Source organism: Gorilla gorilla, chromosome Y (genome assembly GCF_029281585.2).
Source record: "Gorilla gorilla gorilla isolate KB3781 chromosome Y, NHGRI_mGorGor1-v2.1_pri, whole genome shotgun sequence".
Lineage (NCBI taxonomy): Eukaryota > Metazoa > Chordata > Mammalia > Primates > Hominidae > Gorilla > Gorilla gorilla.
The window spans coordinates 16,415,235-16,431,501 of NC_073248.2; the positions used below are offsets into that span (position 1 = coordinate 16,415,235).

Consider the following 16,267-nt stretch of genomic DNA (forward strand, 5'->3'; position numbering starts at 1 on the left):
GATACCCAGCAGGTTTAGCTGCGCACAGCAGCCCTGGAGTCGGATGCCAAGGCCCTGGCTTCCAGAGACCCGCTAGCAGGCACCACGGCCACCACTGCACTTGTGAGAGCCTCTGCACCAGCAAAGCAGTGCACACGGATCACTGGATTGGCGACCATGGCGGTAGGCCTCCCGTGTGCCCAGGGCACAGGATGAGAAGTCCTTTGGAATGCCCCTGTGAGTACAGCATCCTCAAGGAGGAACCGTGGAACTCGGAGTATGTATTTGCCTAGACCTGAGAGAATCCTTGCAGGGTTTCAGCTTCTGGTGCAGATGAATTCCACCTCAGCAACGTACCAGTCGACTTTAGTCCCACGCACTCGCCCTGTCCCAATCCCCCCAAGCCACCGCCGCTGCCCTGGTCCCTCTCTGTCCCCTCTGGATCTGCAATATTCAGTACCATCGGCCTAGCCTGCCTAATGAAGTGAGATGTTTCATGTGTTCCCTGTGGGTTAATTAATGTCTTGCCACACTCAGGATGCCAGTTAGGGTGTAGGTCTTCCATGCCCACAACTGCAAAGGGCTCACACTTCGCGTGTGCCTTAATCCACCGCCGCCCGCCCCATGGCACAAGCGTGGACTCGGAAGAGTTACCGCGACATGATGGAGCTGCAGGCCAGCCGGGGCGGGGGGCCTCAGGACACGCCCACAGCCTTCGCAGTAACTGGCTGACGCCCACCGCCTTCGCAATGATTGGTCGCTGGAGGTAGGCGGGATTTCCGGGCACGGCTTCTGGCGTCCTTCCCTCTCAGGGTAGCTCCAGCTGTCCTTCGTGCAGTTGACCCTGTGGTGTTCCGAAGCCGGTTACGTACGGCCTGAGGGCCAGGCGAACCTCAGGCTCTTTGTCCTACTAAAAAGCGCAGGTATTTTCTGTTTCTCTGCACAGCTGGGTCTCTTGGCAAGAATAGAAAGCAAAGGTTTGGGATTTTGTCTATAAAAGGGGATGGGTTTTCTATGTGTGGCTGTTGAATTACGGGAGGAGTCACTGGGGAAAGAACTCCTCAGTGCTATTAAGAGACTCACTTTCGTTAAAGTCGTTGATTTTTCCTGAGGATTCTACCTTTAACTACCTAATATGTCCGACTAGTTGTGGGAGATGGTGCTAAGGCGCCATTGTTTTCATGTGCACTTTTTATTAAAGCGGGTTTTCTCTGTGAATGTGGTCATGATTCAGAATACAGGCAATACACTTAACCACTGCGATTAAAAAGTCACACTTTTAGTTAGCACATGTCGCGTGTCTGATTTGCTTGGAAGAAATTATCAACTTTTGACATAAATTGTGTTACTTTAGTGTATGTGGAAATATGGGGCCATAAATAATCTCAGTTTCAGTTTGCCTCTGTAAAGCCTGTAATTGTCTCCTTCGTTGTACGACAGTATTTGAAAGATGTTTCATGTATCTTTGGCACCGTAAATAATTTAAACCGAATAAGTGGGTGTAATGGAGATAAATGGAGTTAGATAGCCGAAAACTGGAACAAAATAGATGCGCTTAAGTTATTCTGTTAACCTGGCACACTGCCTTACTCCTGTAATCGTAGCATTTTGGGAAGTGGAGGTCGGAGGATGGCTTGAAGTCAGGAGTTTGAGACCAGCCTGGGTAACGTAATGGACTCTTTCATTGCTATTTTCGCATCAGGGACTGGTTTAGTGGAAGCCAGTTTTTCCTCAGGCAAAGGTTGCGCAGGGGAAGAAGGCGGCGAGGTGGACAGGTTTGGGAGTGGGGGCTGGCGGCAGGTCTCCGAGGGGCACGTGGTGGGGCGGGTCTTCCGGTAGGAGCAATGTGACAGAGGCCAGGTGGGGCAGTGAGGCTGTCACGGGGACAGGGAGGGCCAGCGAGGGAGTGGGGAGGATGGTTTCCGGATAAAACTGTACCAGGTCAGGTCATCCTCAGGCGTTACATTCTCCACAGACAGGTATTACATGTCATCCTCCGGCATCACATTCAGGCCACAGATAGGTACGGGTTGAAGGCTAGGGTTTGGGGATCTTTGACCTATTGTATATTTCAAATCACTAAAAGATAGTAAAATATTTAAAATATTCTCCTCCTGGAACATTTTAAGTAGCTTGGTTTAATCTTTTATCCAAATATCATGCTGAGTGTGGTGAGTCACCCTTGAAATCCCATCGCTTTGGTAGTCCCAAGCCGGCAGAACACTTGAGCCGAAGATTTGGAGACTAGCTTGGGCAATATGGGGAAACCCTTGTCTATTTTGAAAAATACAAAAAATTGTGCATCTCTAGTAGACAGCCCCTGTAGTACTAGCTACTTGGGAAGCTGAGATATAGGAAGATCAGTTGAGGCTGGGTGGAAGAGCCTGCAGTGAGCAGTTCACTTTGGCCACAGGAGACATACATCTCAAGAAAGAAAATATGCAAAACATCACACTGTACCTCATAAATAGATTGTTTTCAAATAAAATTATTTAAATGGGGACATTCTTCATATTGCAACTTAGGAAAATTAGAATAGCTTTTCTTATCTAATTTTTAGAAAAGAGATTTTGCCAGGTACATACTAAAATGCAGCATGTGTCCATGAAGTTAGTGCCCCTTTGCTCTGAGTGTTACAAATTTTACATATTTAAAGTAAGAAATCGTAAAAAGATGTCAGCCTCGGGAAGGGAATTTTACTTGGGTTTTCAGCACAGTATGTAATAACATTTTATCTTTTTAGCTTATTTATATCTAAATATAGATAATTTTTACCATTTACAGCACAATGGTAGAAGCAGATCATCCTGGCAAGCTTTTCATTTGTGGCCTGAATAGAGAAACCAATGAGAAGAAGCTTAAAGCAGTGTTTGGGAAACATGGTCCCATATCAGAAGGTAACTCTTAAAACCGAGTGTGTGTGTGTGTGTGTGTGTGTATGTGTGTGTATTTTCACATGTATATTTCAATATTTATGTTTAAAATATGTATGTTATATATATATGTTTTGAAAAAATATATTTTTTCAAAGTTCATTGTATACCTACATTAAAATGCCTTATGAGTTTTAAACTCTTATTTTGTAGTATCTGTTTGATATTTGGAAAATTCTCATAGTACTCGGTTAAGGTTCTATGGAAAGGATAACCTACTACTTAGAAAGGAAAATGAGGAAAAGTAAATGTGCTGTGGAGTTCCGAAACAAACTGGAATAAACTAGACTGACTGTAGGGGTGCCTTAGTATTAAGAACCATAATAGTGATGTGAAATGCAATTATTTTTTAGTTTGATGTAACTTTTAGATGGTTAGTACCTTGATGAGTCCATTACATGAATGTAAAATGTTTTCATATATTTTAGTTCTTTTGATAAAGGATCGAACCAGCAAATCCAGAGGCTTTGCCTTTATTACTTTTGAGAACCCTGCAGATGCTAAGAATGCTGCCAAAGATATGAATGGAAAGGTAAGAGTCCCTTATTAATAATATTCTAACTGTGTTCTTCAGTTAACAATATTTCTAGTCCTTTTTAATATTACTACACTTTTGAAGATAGTAGAATGACATATGAAGCCATCCTCTTTTTTGTGCCATATACGTGCAAGTGTAGTTGGAAGGGTATTGGAATTAACATTATATAAATTAATATTTGGTCACCTTTTTCTATGTTTGTATTTCGATATGAGTGCAAATAGATTTTAAAAGGTTTTGACGAGCTTTAAAACTTATAAGGAACCCTCATGTAAATGAAAGGATTAAGTCAATATTTATTAAATGCTATTAATTGAAGTACTTCCAATTCATGGAAATTCTTTTAGAGCGTAGACAAACTGTGGATAGACATCTAGACAGACTCACAAGAAGGAAAGACTCCTTCCTTCTTGAAGAATATATTTTATGAAAATATATTCTTGCAAAAGTGTATTTAAATAAGACCTTTACATTTACGGAAAGGTTAAGTAGTTGAAAATAGGAAATAATATGAGAACATTGAAGTCAGATAGCAGAAGAAGTAACTGGCATTTTTGCTCCATGCTTGCTTTTTCTCCTAAGGACATTTCTTTCCTGTCAGCAGAGTGATTTATGTAACATGAATAGCTAATTACTCATTTCCCCAGTGTGTTCGAGGACTTGTTTTGATTGAACCAATGGTCTCTTGTCCTATTGAGTCTTAAATCTAGAGATTGTGTGTTTACTAAAGGTTTAAACTTTTATGTAATTATATTAATTATTGAATTCCTTTACATTGTAGTCAAGAGCATTCCATTCTGTGCTCTTTAGTGCTTTTTTGCTTTGTAACATTATCCCAATCATGCCGGGCATGGTGGCTCATGCATGTAATCCCAGCACTTTGGGTGGCCAAGGCGGGCCGATCACAAGGTCAGGAGAAAGAAACCATAATGGCTAACATGGTGAAACCGTGTGCCTACTAAAACACACACACACAAAATTAGCTGCATCTGGTTGTGTGTGCCTATAGTTCCCGCTACTCAGTAGGCTGAGGCAGGGGAATCGGTTAAACCCAAGGAGGCAGAGGTTGCAGTGAGCCGAGATCACGCCGATGCACTCCAGCCTGGCAACAGAGCAAGAATCCGTCTCAAAAAAATAAAAATTAAATAAAACAAATAAATAACATTATCCCAATCTGTTTTTAGCTCCTGTTAGTCTTCACGCTATCCCCAAAGTGCTCTTTTAGACTTGTTGAGAATTATCCTTCCCTGTGTATGTCTCATACATAAAATTTATGCTTCAAAAACCACTTAGATTTCATATTTTCTTCCTCATTGCATATTGTAGGTATTTTGTACTCACTGTACTACGTATTAATCTATTGATTGTGAAATTGTATATAGTGCATATTTAAGTCTTGCTAGTTGCTTTTCTTTCTGTTACATCTAGCACACTTCCTGTCACATAGCAGAAAGTACATTTTTATTCACCCTTATAAATTAGTATTTCAAGCTGTGGTAGAAACCGAGAGTTGCTTTTGGTTCATGGTTTTGTGGTAGGTATGGAGATAATTTTGACTTCTGTATAGGAATCTATGATAATTTCTTTTTTCCCTCTAGTTTTCAAGCAAAAGGGCAGATAATTTGCGTAAAGTTTTTGTTCGTTTGTTTGCTTTTTAAGATGGAGACTCGCTGTGTGCCCTAGGCTGGATTGCAGTGGGGCCATCTTGGCTTACTGCAACCTCCGCCTCCCGGGTTCCAGCGATTCTCCTTCCTCAGCCTCCCAGTAGCAGGGGCTACAGAGGCACGCCACCACGCCCAGCTAATTTTGTACTTTGAGTAGGGATGGGGTTTCACCCTGTTGGCCAGGATGAGCTCTATCTCTTCACCTCATGATCCACCCGCCTAGGCCTCCCAAAGTGTTGGGATTACAGGTGTGAGCCACCGCACCCAGCCAACGTTATTTCTAAATTACTTCATCTCACATAATTTATTGTGTTAAAATAACTATGAATGTTGTATGCACATTAATGTTAAGATGGCCAATAAAGGAGGTTCTTCGAGTTTTCAGGGGGAATTAAGAGTTAAGGAATTTTGGCTGACTTCAGAACACTGGGAAGGAAGCAGCCGTGGGCAAATCTGGGGAGAATATTTTGAGCCCAGAAATAACAAAAGAAGTTTCAAGGTAGGAACAACTGGCGATGTGGCTGGAAGGGGTCTTGTTCGGGGATTTAAGTCCTTCCTCCAAATAACAAAAGCCATGTAACTTTTAAATCGCATTATTAGCTGAACTGTTTTCAAAAATTGCTGTGGCCTGTAGAAAAGATTACAGTGAAAAATGTTATTATGAAATTAATTAGGATAGTTAAGCATTTCTGAGAAATTACCTGAAGTACTATATTAAGATTCTTTTTTTAGGGGCACGTCTAAGGCAATGTAAGAAATGAGTAAGGGAAGAAAACTTAATGAGATCAAACAAGGATCACGTATACAGAAACATTTTTAGAGTCAATATAGAATTGTAAATCATATGGGGACATTTTATGTAAGTGTTAGCAAATCCAACAAGAAACAACTCATAATGAGTAATGTGACTAATCACTCTGAAAAAGTAAGCTCATTTTTTTAAAAATGACACAAGTTTCGTTGGGACACTGCAACTTTCAAATCAGTGATGTGAATACAATGATGAAGTGGATTATATATTGTAAAAAACAGATGTGCCACATTCTTCCATAGAATGTGTGATGGGTCAATCTTTTTTTTTATGTTTGAGTTTTTTTTTTTTAAATAATGGAGGAGTTTTCAAGGAATTCGAATAATAGAATTTGTGTTTGATCCCTTAATGGAAGGCATGTGCTCAGTAACTATCTCAAATTTGGCATTGCTAAAGATGTGTTCATTTTAGGAGAAAACAAAGTTTCCTTTTGGGAGAAAATACCTCGAATTGAACTAGAGTTGATGTAAAAATGTTTGTAAAATGTGCTTACGTTAAATGTGCCAGTGTTATTGATAGTACCCTTAATACTTCTAGTCTTTGGATGGAAAAGCAATAAAAGTAGAACAAGCCAAGAAACCATCTTTTCAAAGTGGTGGTAGGCGGAGACCACCAGCTTCTTTGAGAAACAGAAGCCCTTCAAGAAGTCTGAGATCTGCAAGAGCAAGCAGTGGAGGAAAAAGAGGGTGGCTTCCCTCACATGAAGGACACCTGGGTAATGTTTTAAAATATAAAGATGGAACCATAGGACTGAAAGAAAATAAGTTTGAAGATATCGAAATTTCTCAATTTTTTTATTTCCAGTATGAAGAGAAAATTAGCTTATTGATAATAAGCAAACTTATTTCTAAGTACTAAAGGTGTATTATAAAAATGATTGAACTAATATCTAAAATTTGTTTTAAAATTATAAGAAGTTTGCATTGAAGTAACACACATTTGAAATTGAGTTGTGTTTATGAATGCTGATTGCCTGTACTCAACCGGTTTTCTGCGGAACTCATTTATATTAATTATACTTTAGAGTTTTCTACTTTAGGGCCCAGAACTTCGTGTCAGTTGTATTATCAAAGTACAATGTAATATTTAAAATTTTCCAACAGGAAAAAGTAATTGAATACTGAAGATTGATTTTGCAGTATTTGTTTTCTTGTGTCTACATGTGGAAACATCTATGCAAATGTATTGCTTAGTAATTTTGATAAAGAGAGTTTGTACATTGGCCTGCCATAAAGCATGTTCAATTGAAGAAATGTAGAACTTTAATTTCTGAAAAGAGTCTGTGACTCTGGAAAGATGTAAAAACCACTGCTTCACAGATATTTATGAATCTTTCTTTGCTGGAGGCTGAGTCACTGAAAATGATATTTATGAGTGACTTACTTAATAGAAATGAGGGGTTCATCTTTACATATAAAAGAAAAACAAACCATATATTTAAAAAAAAGGAAAAAGAAAAAACTACTGGATGGGCTGTGCGAGGTGGCTCACGCCTGTCACCTCAGCACCTGGGGAGTACAGGGCAGGTGGACCACGAGGTCAGGAGTTCCAGACCAGCCTGGCCAACATGGTGAAACCCTGTCTCTCCTAAAGATACAAAACAATTTGCCTGGGCGTGGTGGTGTGCACCTGTAATCCCAGCTACTCAGGAGGCTGAGGCAGGAGAATCACAGGAACCTGGGAGGCAGAAGCTGCAGTGAGCCAAGGTTATGCCATGGCACTCCAGCCTGCGTGATAGGGCAAGAGTCCATCTGAATAAATAAATAAACCTGTTGGTTAACTGGTATTATCTATTAACCAACCTTCAAAACTCTAACAATTAACTTGGAGTTTTAATAACCAGACGTGTAATTAATTCGAGTGTTTTTCAAGTTGAAATTGCAGTGTTTGCTCCATTTTAAGATGCATAGCTTCATGGCTGTTTTGTCTCCACTGATCTTGAGGGTGAGGTTCAATTATACTCTGCCACGGACGCAAATGTATATATAAATTCTAACCTGTAACACCACCTGGCAGTTGGCATATATCTACATTTTTGTAGAGGTATAAAAATATGTTTATATTACCGAATATGCAATTCTTAAAGACTGTTAAAATTCAGCATAGTCTCATCTGAAAATTAGTGTCTCATAAGGGAATTTTAAGAATTCTATATTGTGTTAACAAATTTTAGAGACAATGTATTTTCCTGATATGTGACTTCTTGGTATTGGAAATCTTTGAGTTTCTTTGAATGGAAATTAGTTTATCTTTATGATGTGCTTTGAAAATTTTTCCTCATTACAGAATGATATAAAGTCATTTGTCATTTTTCTTTTAATATTTTTGTGCATTTTATAGTTAGATATTTTAGTGATAGATTTCTGCCCCCGTTCATTCCCCATTTTTCCATACCTCTCCTTCATACCGATATATTATGATACTTTAGTTTCTTTCTAGATTTTCTAAATGAACTTTTATTGCTTGAAGTGTACTAATACCATGTAGGAATGCTAATTTTATTAGTTTAGACAAAATGTGAATTTGTTATAATATGTAGAAAATATTTATAAACAACTAAAACTTAGCAATTTAAGAAACAGTGATGTTAGTTAACCAGAAAGATTTTGTTTGAAATACAGATGATGGTGGATACACTCCTGATGTCAAGATGAGTTATTCTAGGGGACTCATTCCAGTTAAAAGAGGTCCATCTTCAAGAAGTGGAGGTCCTCCTCCGAAAAAATCTGCTCCTTCTGCTGTGGCAAGAAGCAATAGATGGATGGGAAGCCAAGGTAAATGCTACCTGACAGAAAGACCGTAGTTTTTGTATGACTAAAAATGAGCTGTTTTACCTGAATGCTTAGCTTTAAGTTCATTGAACAAAAGAGAAGTGACACATACGTGAGCATAATTACTGCTTGATAGCTTTTATTATAGTTTCTATCTCACTAGGTACATTTCAGATTTATGTTGAAGAAATACTTGAGCTTCTCATTGCAGATCAAAGAAGTGATTAGAGTGAGGCCAACATTCCTTTTAATCCTGTGTTTGCTAGAAAATTCCCCTTAATTTTTCTAAAAGTTCCTAGCAGTATTCTTTGATGGTAGGCTTCTTGATCTAATGAATTCTTCCATTTCCTAAGTCCCATGGTGTCCCATTCTAAAAATTGCTTGTTCGGTGACTTTGCTGGGTTGGAGTCTTGCTCTTACTAGGTGAGAGTGCACGATGTGAGATGACGGCTTACTGTAGCCTCAAATTTGTGAGATGACAGCTTACTATAGCCTCAAATTCCTGGGCTCGAGCAATTCTGCTGTTTCAGCCTCCCGAGTTTCTGCAACTACAGGCATGCAGCACCACACCTAGCTACATTTTTTTCCTATGTTTTTGTAGAGAGAGGATCTGACTATGTTGTCAAAACTGATGTTAAAGCCCGAGGCTCAAGCGGTCCAGCTGCCTCAGCCTTCCACACTCACTCACAGTGTGAGCCGCTAAGCCTGGCCATCCAGATTCTGAGACCTCAGTAATGCGTATGTGCAAGGCATACTCACTGCTTGCATGAAGATTCAAAAGAACTACAAGAGCATTTAGCAGACAAGGAGTCATTGAGCTTAAATATGATTTAAAAATAAATTTAAGGCTCAAAAGGTAGACACGTAGGAGTCCAAAATTCTTAAATTAAGTGGATATCACAGAAATGCAGAGCTGTGAAATATAGGTGTATGTAAATCAGTAATTGAGATTGTACCGGGTTGTTTAAACATTAACACAAGATCCTTAGTGTAAGATTTGAAATTATTGGAGGAGAGAATTTAGAACTAAGCAACCCGAGGTGAGCAGTAGGGTTGAATGCAGGTAATACTTTTGAGAAGAATTGTAAGACTGTAGACTGAACAGAAGAAAATAAGACAATAAATAAAAGTTCTTAGCAAGGAAGTTTAAGCAGAGCAAATTAAAATTCTTTCTTAGTCTTCCATCCTAATATGGAGGAAGTTAAAAACTGCCATTTTCAATTTTACATTTCATACGTAGAGTATCGGTGAAGGGAGGTATTTATTGGCTTCAGGATACCCAAGCCAACACATTTCCATTGGAAAATTAGCCAGTGAAGGTATCATATGTGAAACACTGACCTCTAAGGAATAGCAAGTGAAGAATATATTAAAGGAGAAACTTTCTATTTTGAAATAGCAACAATGTTGTAATGACCCCTTGCATAGCATTGCTTTCTTTGGAGTAAAAGCAAATCTTGACCATCATTAGAAAATCTTCACTAATACATTTTAATTTGTCAACATTTAAGATAGAGCCAACCAGTTAGAGATAAAGAACTTTTATGTAAACATTTAGCATATAGTCATTTACAGGTAGCTGCATTTATGTGTGTGTGAGATGGACTGAATGATATTGGAAAATCCACCTTCTTTGGCTGAGAAACGACAATGTATGTAAACTTTAAAATCAGTGAAGAGTTTGATGGTTTTACATGTTTTCCCTGTGTCACAGTCATCAGTAATTTATGTGAAAAGGAAAATAATAACTAAGTAGTTATTAACCATTACATATCAACTTTTACCTAAGCATTAATGTTTGCCTTCAGCTTCATTAGAAGAACTGGCCTTGTGGGAGCCATGGGATTATCCAAAGCCGTGAGAAATATTCAGTGTCATGACTGTCTAGTAATTTAGGAAACAAAGAATGGAGTCATAGAAGAAATAATTTTAAAAAGTTGTTTGAGAGAAGAGAAAATAGCGTTTCAGATTTGGTGTTCTTTACATAATATTCCATCATTTGAATGTTAAAGGTCCCATGTCACAAAGAAGAGAGAATTATGGAGTTCCTCCACGCAGAGCGACAATATCTTCCTGGAGAAATGATCGCATGCCACCAAGAGATGATGGTTATGCAGCTAACGATGGGTAAAGGAAAAATTAAAAAACACGGTTGATTTTTTTTTCTGTGGTGATGAAATTCACATAACAAAATTAAATATTATAAGGTGACCAGTTAAGTGCTGTTTAATACATTCTGTGCCATGCAACAACTACCTCCATCGAGTTCCAAAACATTTTCATCACTCCAAATTAAAACTCCAACTACCAGTTAAGCAGTCCCTCCCATTTTCTCCCTTTCCTCAGCTGCTAGCAAACACCAGTCAGTGTTCTGCCTCTGAACTTACCTGTTGTGGGTATTTAATGTTAATGTGCTCAAACAGTACATGACTTTTTGTATTTGTCTCCTTTCCTTTTGGATGATGTCCTGAAGGTTCATTTACATCACAGCACTTCACTCCTTCCACAAGCTATTAGCCCATTATTTTATCTGGGTGGTTTCCACCCCAGTATTTCTACGCACCAATATTTGTTTGAGTATGCTTATTCAGTTCTGGGTGTATATGAGTGGAATTGCATGGTCCTATGATGATGATGTTTGTTTTCTTGAGGAACCACCACATTTCTCCATAGTAGCTGCATCATTTTCCGTTCCAACCTAGCATTGTATCAGCATTCCAATTTATCTACATCCTCTCCAACACTTGTTATTTCCTGCTCTTTGAAATTTATTGCCATTCAACTGTGTGTTTGAAATATGATATCTCATTTTGGATTTGAAATGCATTTTCTGCACCCATTAACTCATCATGCACATGTATCCTAGAACTTAAAGTATAATAAAACAAAAATAAATGCATTTTCTGCATCACTGAATATGAGTATCTGTCCCATGTGCTTTTTGGGCATTTGCCGATTTTATCTGGAGAAATATCTGTTTAGATGTTTGGCCTTTTAATTTTGTTTAAGTTGTAAGTTAGTCATGTATTGGATACTAGAAGTTGAAAATTTAAAATTTGTTGCTTAAACTTATGCAACAGAAATCATCCAAGTTGCCAAGAAACGAGGGATTATGCTCCACCATCTAGAGGCTATGCATACCGTGATAATGGTCATTCTAATCGGGATGAACATTCCTCTAGAGGATATAGGTACTGTACCTTTTTCTGGATTTGTCAAACAGATTCCTTAAATTGTTCATCCCAACTAACATTGTATCAGGGCTCCAGTTTATCTATATCCTCTCAAACACTTGTTATTTCCTGCTTTTGAAAATTTATTGCCCTTCCAGTGTGTGTGTGTGAAATATGATGTCTCATTTTGGATTTGAAATGCATTTTCTGCACCCATTAACTCATCATGCACATGTACCCTAGAACTTAAAGTATAATAAAAAAAAAGAAATGCATTTTCTGAATCACTGAATATGAGTATCTGTCCCATGTGCTTTTTGGGCATTTGCCCATTTTATTTGGAGAAATATCTATTTAGATGTTTGGCCTTTTAATTTTGTTTAAGTTGTAAGTTAGTCATATATCGGATACTAGAAGTTGAAAATTTAAAATTTGTTGCTTAAACTTATGCATACAGAAATCATCGAAGTTCCCGAGAAACTAGGGATTATGCTCCACCATCTAGAGCCCATGCATACTGTGATTATGGTCATGCTCGTCGGCATGAAAGTCATTCTATAGGATATAGGTACTGTACCTTTTTCTGGATTTGCCAAATAGATTTCTTAAATTGTTCATTCCAACTAACATTGTATCGGGGCTCCAATTTATCTACATCCTCTCAAACACTTGTTATTTCCTGCTTTTGAAAATTTATTGCCATTCATCTGTGTGTGTGAAGTATGATCTCTCATTTTGGATTTGAAATGCATTTTCTGCACCCATTAACTCATTATGCACATGTATCCTAGAACTTAAAGTATAGTAAAACAAAAAGAAATGCATTTTCTGAATCACTGAATATGAGTATCTGTCCCATGTGCTTTTTGGGCATTTGCCTGTTTTATTTGGAGAAATATCTATTTAGATGTTTGGCCTTTTAATTTAAAGTTGTAAGTTAGTCATATATTCGATACTAGAAGATGAAAATTTAAAATTTGTTGCTTAAACTTATGCACACGGAAATCATCCAAGTTCTCGAGAAACTAGGCATTATGCTCCACCATCTAGAGGCTAGGCATACCGAGACTATGGTCATTCTAGGCAGGATGAACATTCCTCTAGAGGATGTAGATACTGTAACTTTTTCTGGATTTATCAAATAGATTTCTTAAATTGTTCATTCCAACTAATATTGTATCCGGGCTCCAATTTATCTACATTCTCTCAAACACTTGTTATTTCCTGCTTTTGAAAATTTATTGCCCTTCCAGTGTGTGTGTGTGTGTGAAGTGTGGAAGCTCCTTTTTTATTTGAAATGCATTTCCTGAATCATTGATTATGAGTATCTGTTTCATGTGCTTTTTGGGCATTTGGGCATTTTGGGCATTTGGGCTCTGTGTGCATTTTATTTAGATGTTTGGCAATTTAATTGTGTTGAAGTTGTAATTTAGTTATGTTTTGGATACTAGAAGTTGACAATTTAAAATTCCTTGCTTAAACTTGTGCACGCAGAAATCATCCAAGTTCCCAGGAAACCAGGGATTATACTCCACCACCTAGAGACTATGCATACCGTGATTATGGTCATTCTAGTTGGGATGAACATTCCTCTAGAGGATATAGGTACTATCATGTTATCGGGATTTATCAAATAGATTTCTTAAATGGTTCATTCTGAAATTGAAAAGACTTCTTTGTTTCAATTTAGTTATCATGATGGCTATGGTGAGGCCCTTGGTAGAGATCATTCTGAACATCTAAGTGGAAGTTCTTATAGAGATGCATTTCCGAGATACGGTAAGGGTCCAGGATGGATTTGTAAATTACAGAATTTTATTTAATAGACCAAATTGTTGTTTTAATGAAATTCTAAGGAAAATTGTAAAGGACATATGCAACATGTTTAAATATTGAGTATTCTTAACAGTATAAAGCCTAGGGAATGATATGAAGGTGAGAACTTCAGTTAACGGTAAGAAAATGTGACTGAGCATTTACTTTAGAATTAAGTTTGTTAAGCTGCAAAATACTACTCTTACACTTCTCTTAAATAAAACCTTCTGACTATTGAAGACTTGATTAATATCCTGTCAAGAAAGGCGGAGGAAAGCAGATATTTCCAAATAGTACTTTAACTAATTCATGCTTTAATGATAGCAGTAAAAATGTTTAAATGTAGTCCCACATATTATTTTATCAACCCTGCAGGGACGTCTCATGGTGCACCACCTGCACGAGGACCTCGGATGTCTTATGGTGGAAGCACCTGCCATGCATATAGTAATACACGAGATAGATATGGCAGAAGTTGGGAGAGTTACTCAAGGAGCTGTGGTGATTTTCATTATTGTGATCGTGAGCATGTTTGCAGAAGAGACCAAAGGAATCCGCCTTCTCTGGGTAGGGTGCTCCCTGATCCTCGTGAAGCATATGGTAGCTCAAGTTATGTGGCATCTATAGCAGGTGGTGGGGAGCGTCGACCTGAAAAAGGAGACTGGAGCAGATATTAAAGCAAGCATTCAAAATAATAGTTATTGCATACCAAACCTTGTTTGCAAATCAAAAATGCAAATGTTATTTCTGCATCGTTACCTGCATATTACTGAAAGAAACATGTTGGTTTTGTGGAGAGAGGTAGATACTAACTTCCTCCATGAATTTTTTGAGGTATTCAAAGGAAAAGGAATTGTTTTCAAAGTAATTTCATACTTGTTGATGCTATTTGAAAAGTGTTTAGATGTAATATCTGCCTTAAAATTTTCACAATAAAATTTTACATGTACTGCAAGATGCCTGGTGTTATTGGTTAGCCGCACATGCTTAAAGCAAATTCAATAGGAGACTAAATTGTGTAGTTTGTTGTACGTTTTCCTTTGTTTCTCTGAATACAGATACAAAATTAGGGATGTGTTATGTCACCCTTGGAAGCTGCTCAAGTTTTCTAATTAGGTTGTTTCTCTTTAAAAACTAACAAGGTTAAAATGTTTGAGAAGTCTTCAGAAAGACTACAAAACTGTCTGCCTCACCATAAAATGTTTATTTTTTGGAGGAATAGTGCAGGTTAAAGGAAATAATTAGATGTCACTGATACTAAAGTTTAAGACATCCGGAACATTCTCTGTGAAGCATTCTGTGACTGAAGAGGATAACGGTAATGGAAACTTTTTTTTCACCTAAATCAGAAGTGAACCAGCTAAGTTTCTCAGGTGCATAGCAGAATGAATTTAAATGTTCGTAGTTTAAATAGTGGAAAGGAAGTGTTTTGTCTTGTGAGGTACCCACGTTAATTTTTTCTTGAATATTTTGACAATGGATGTTGTAAGTAATGGTTTAGTAATATGTTCTTACAAATAGGAATAATCTAGAATGGTTGGGATAGTATCAATTTTTTTTGCGATGAAGTGTAGCTTTGTCGCCGAAGCTGGGGTGCAGTGGCTCTGTCTTGGCTTATGGCAACCGCTGCCTTCTGGGTCCAAGCTATTCTCCTGCCTCAGCATCCTGAGTAACTGGTATTAGATATGCGTGCAGCACAGCTGGGCCAATTTTTGTATTTTTAGTGCAGACAGCGTTTCACCTTGTTTGCCAGGCTGTTCTTAAAATCCTGATCCACCCTCCTCAGACTCCCGAAGTGCTAAGATTATAGGCATGAGCCACCACTGTCAGCCTATCAGATTTAATTGATAATATGAATGGAAACACTTTAAACCTCATACTTAGGGGAAAGTGAAGTGTATACAACATAAACAACAGCATAAAGTTTCCGACGGGATTGCTTAAAGTTTTAAGACATCATTGAATGATACAAATATCTGGACCGAAATAACTAAATGAATTAATTTTCCTGATTATACAAACTAGAGAAATGAAATACATCAAGTTCCAGAAGTTTTGCAGTCCATAATTCTTACAATTGACAGACTAATCTGCAAGGAGGAAGTATTTTCTTGAAAAATTTTGACACGATCATCAATTTTTATAGGGTAAGGGTACAAATAATTTTAAAGGGAGAAGTTGCCAACTTTGATTTTCAAGTGAGTTATTCATGTTATGAAGTGTTTTCATTCACCTGTAGCATTGTGAGGATGAAGTGAAAAGATAAATCTCCCGAGTCTTGTGTATCCTACTGTCCAGGTGTGGTGGTTCAGGTCTCTAATGCTAACAGTTGGGGAGGCCGAGGCTTGCAGAGCACTTTAGGACAGGAGTTGAAGACCAGGCTGGCCAACACCATGAAACCCCATCTCTACCAAAAATACAAAAATTAGCCGGGCATGGTGGTGCCTGCCTGTAGTACGTTGCAGTTAATTGGGAGGCTCAGGCAGGACAATGGTTTGAACTTGGAGGCCTGATGCTGCGGTGAGCCGATATCGCACCATGCTCCCTAGCCTGGGTGACAGAGTGCGACTCCAACACAAAAAT

At 38.1% G+C, this 16,267-nt stretch overlaps 1 protein-coding gene across 3 annotated transcripts; it reads left to right on the top strand.

Moving 5' to 3' along the window:
- Positions 1 to 764: 764 nt before the first annotated feature.
- LOC129530266 (RNA-binding motif protein, Y chromosome, family 1 member F/J-like) lies at positions 765 to 14,639 on the top strand. 3 transcript variants are annotated; one of them, XM_063703393.1, is made up of 11 exons: positions 765 to 902; positions 2,764 to 2,876; positions 3,341 to 3,444; positions 6,463 to 6,640; positions 8,547 to 8,699; positions 10,709 to 10,823; positions 11,777 to 11,887; positions 12,327 to 12,437; positions 13,364 to 13,474; positions 13,560 to 13,648; positions 14,060 to 14,639. In XM_063703393.1, exons 2-11 carry the CDS (start codon positions 2,768 to 2,770, stop codon positions 14,359 to 14,361), a joined length of 1,383 nt encoding a protein of 460 aa, XP_063559463.1. In that variant the 5' UTR covers positions 765 to 902; positions 2,764 to 2,767; the 3' UTR covers positions 14,362 to 14,639. The 3 variants fall into 3 exon arrangements, with proteins under 3 accessions (XP_063559463.1, XP_055233100.1, XP_055233102.1); XM_055377125.2 differs by lacking the exon at positions 13,364 to 13,474; XM_055377127.1 differs by lacking the exon at positions 765 to 902 and having other exon boundaries at positions 2,826 to 2,876; positions 3,355 to 3,444.
- The last annotated feature ends 1,628 nt before the right edge of the window (positions 14,640 to 16,267 follow it).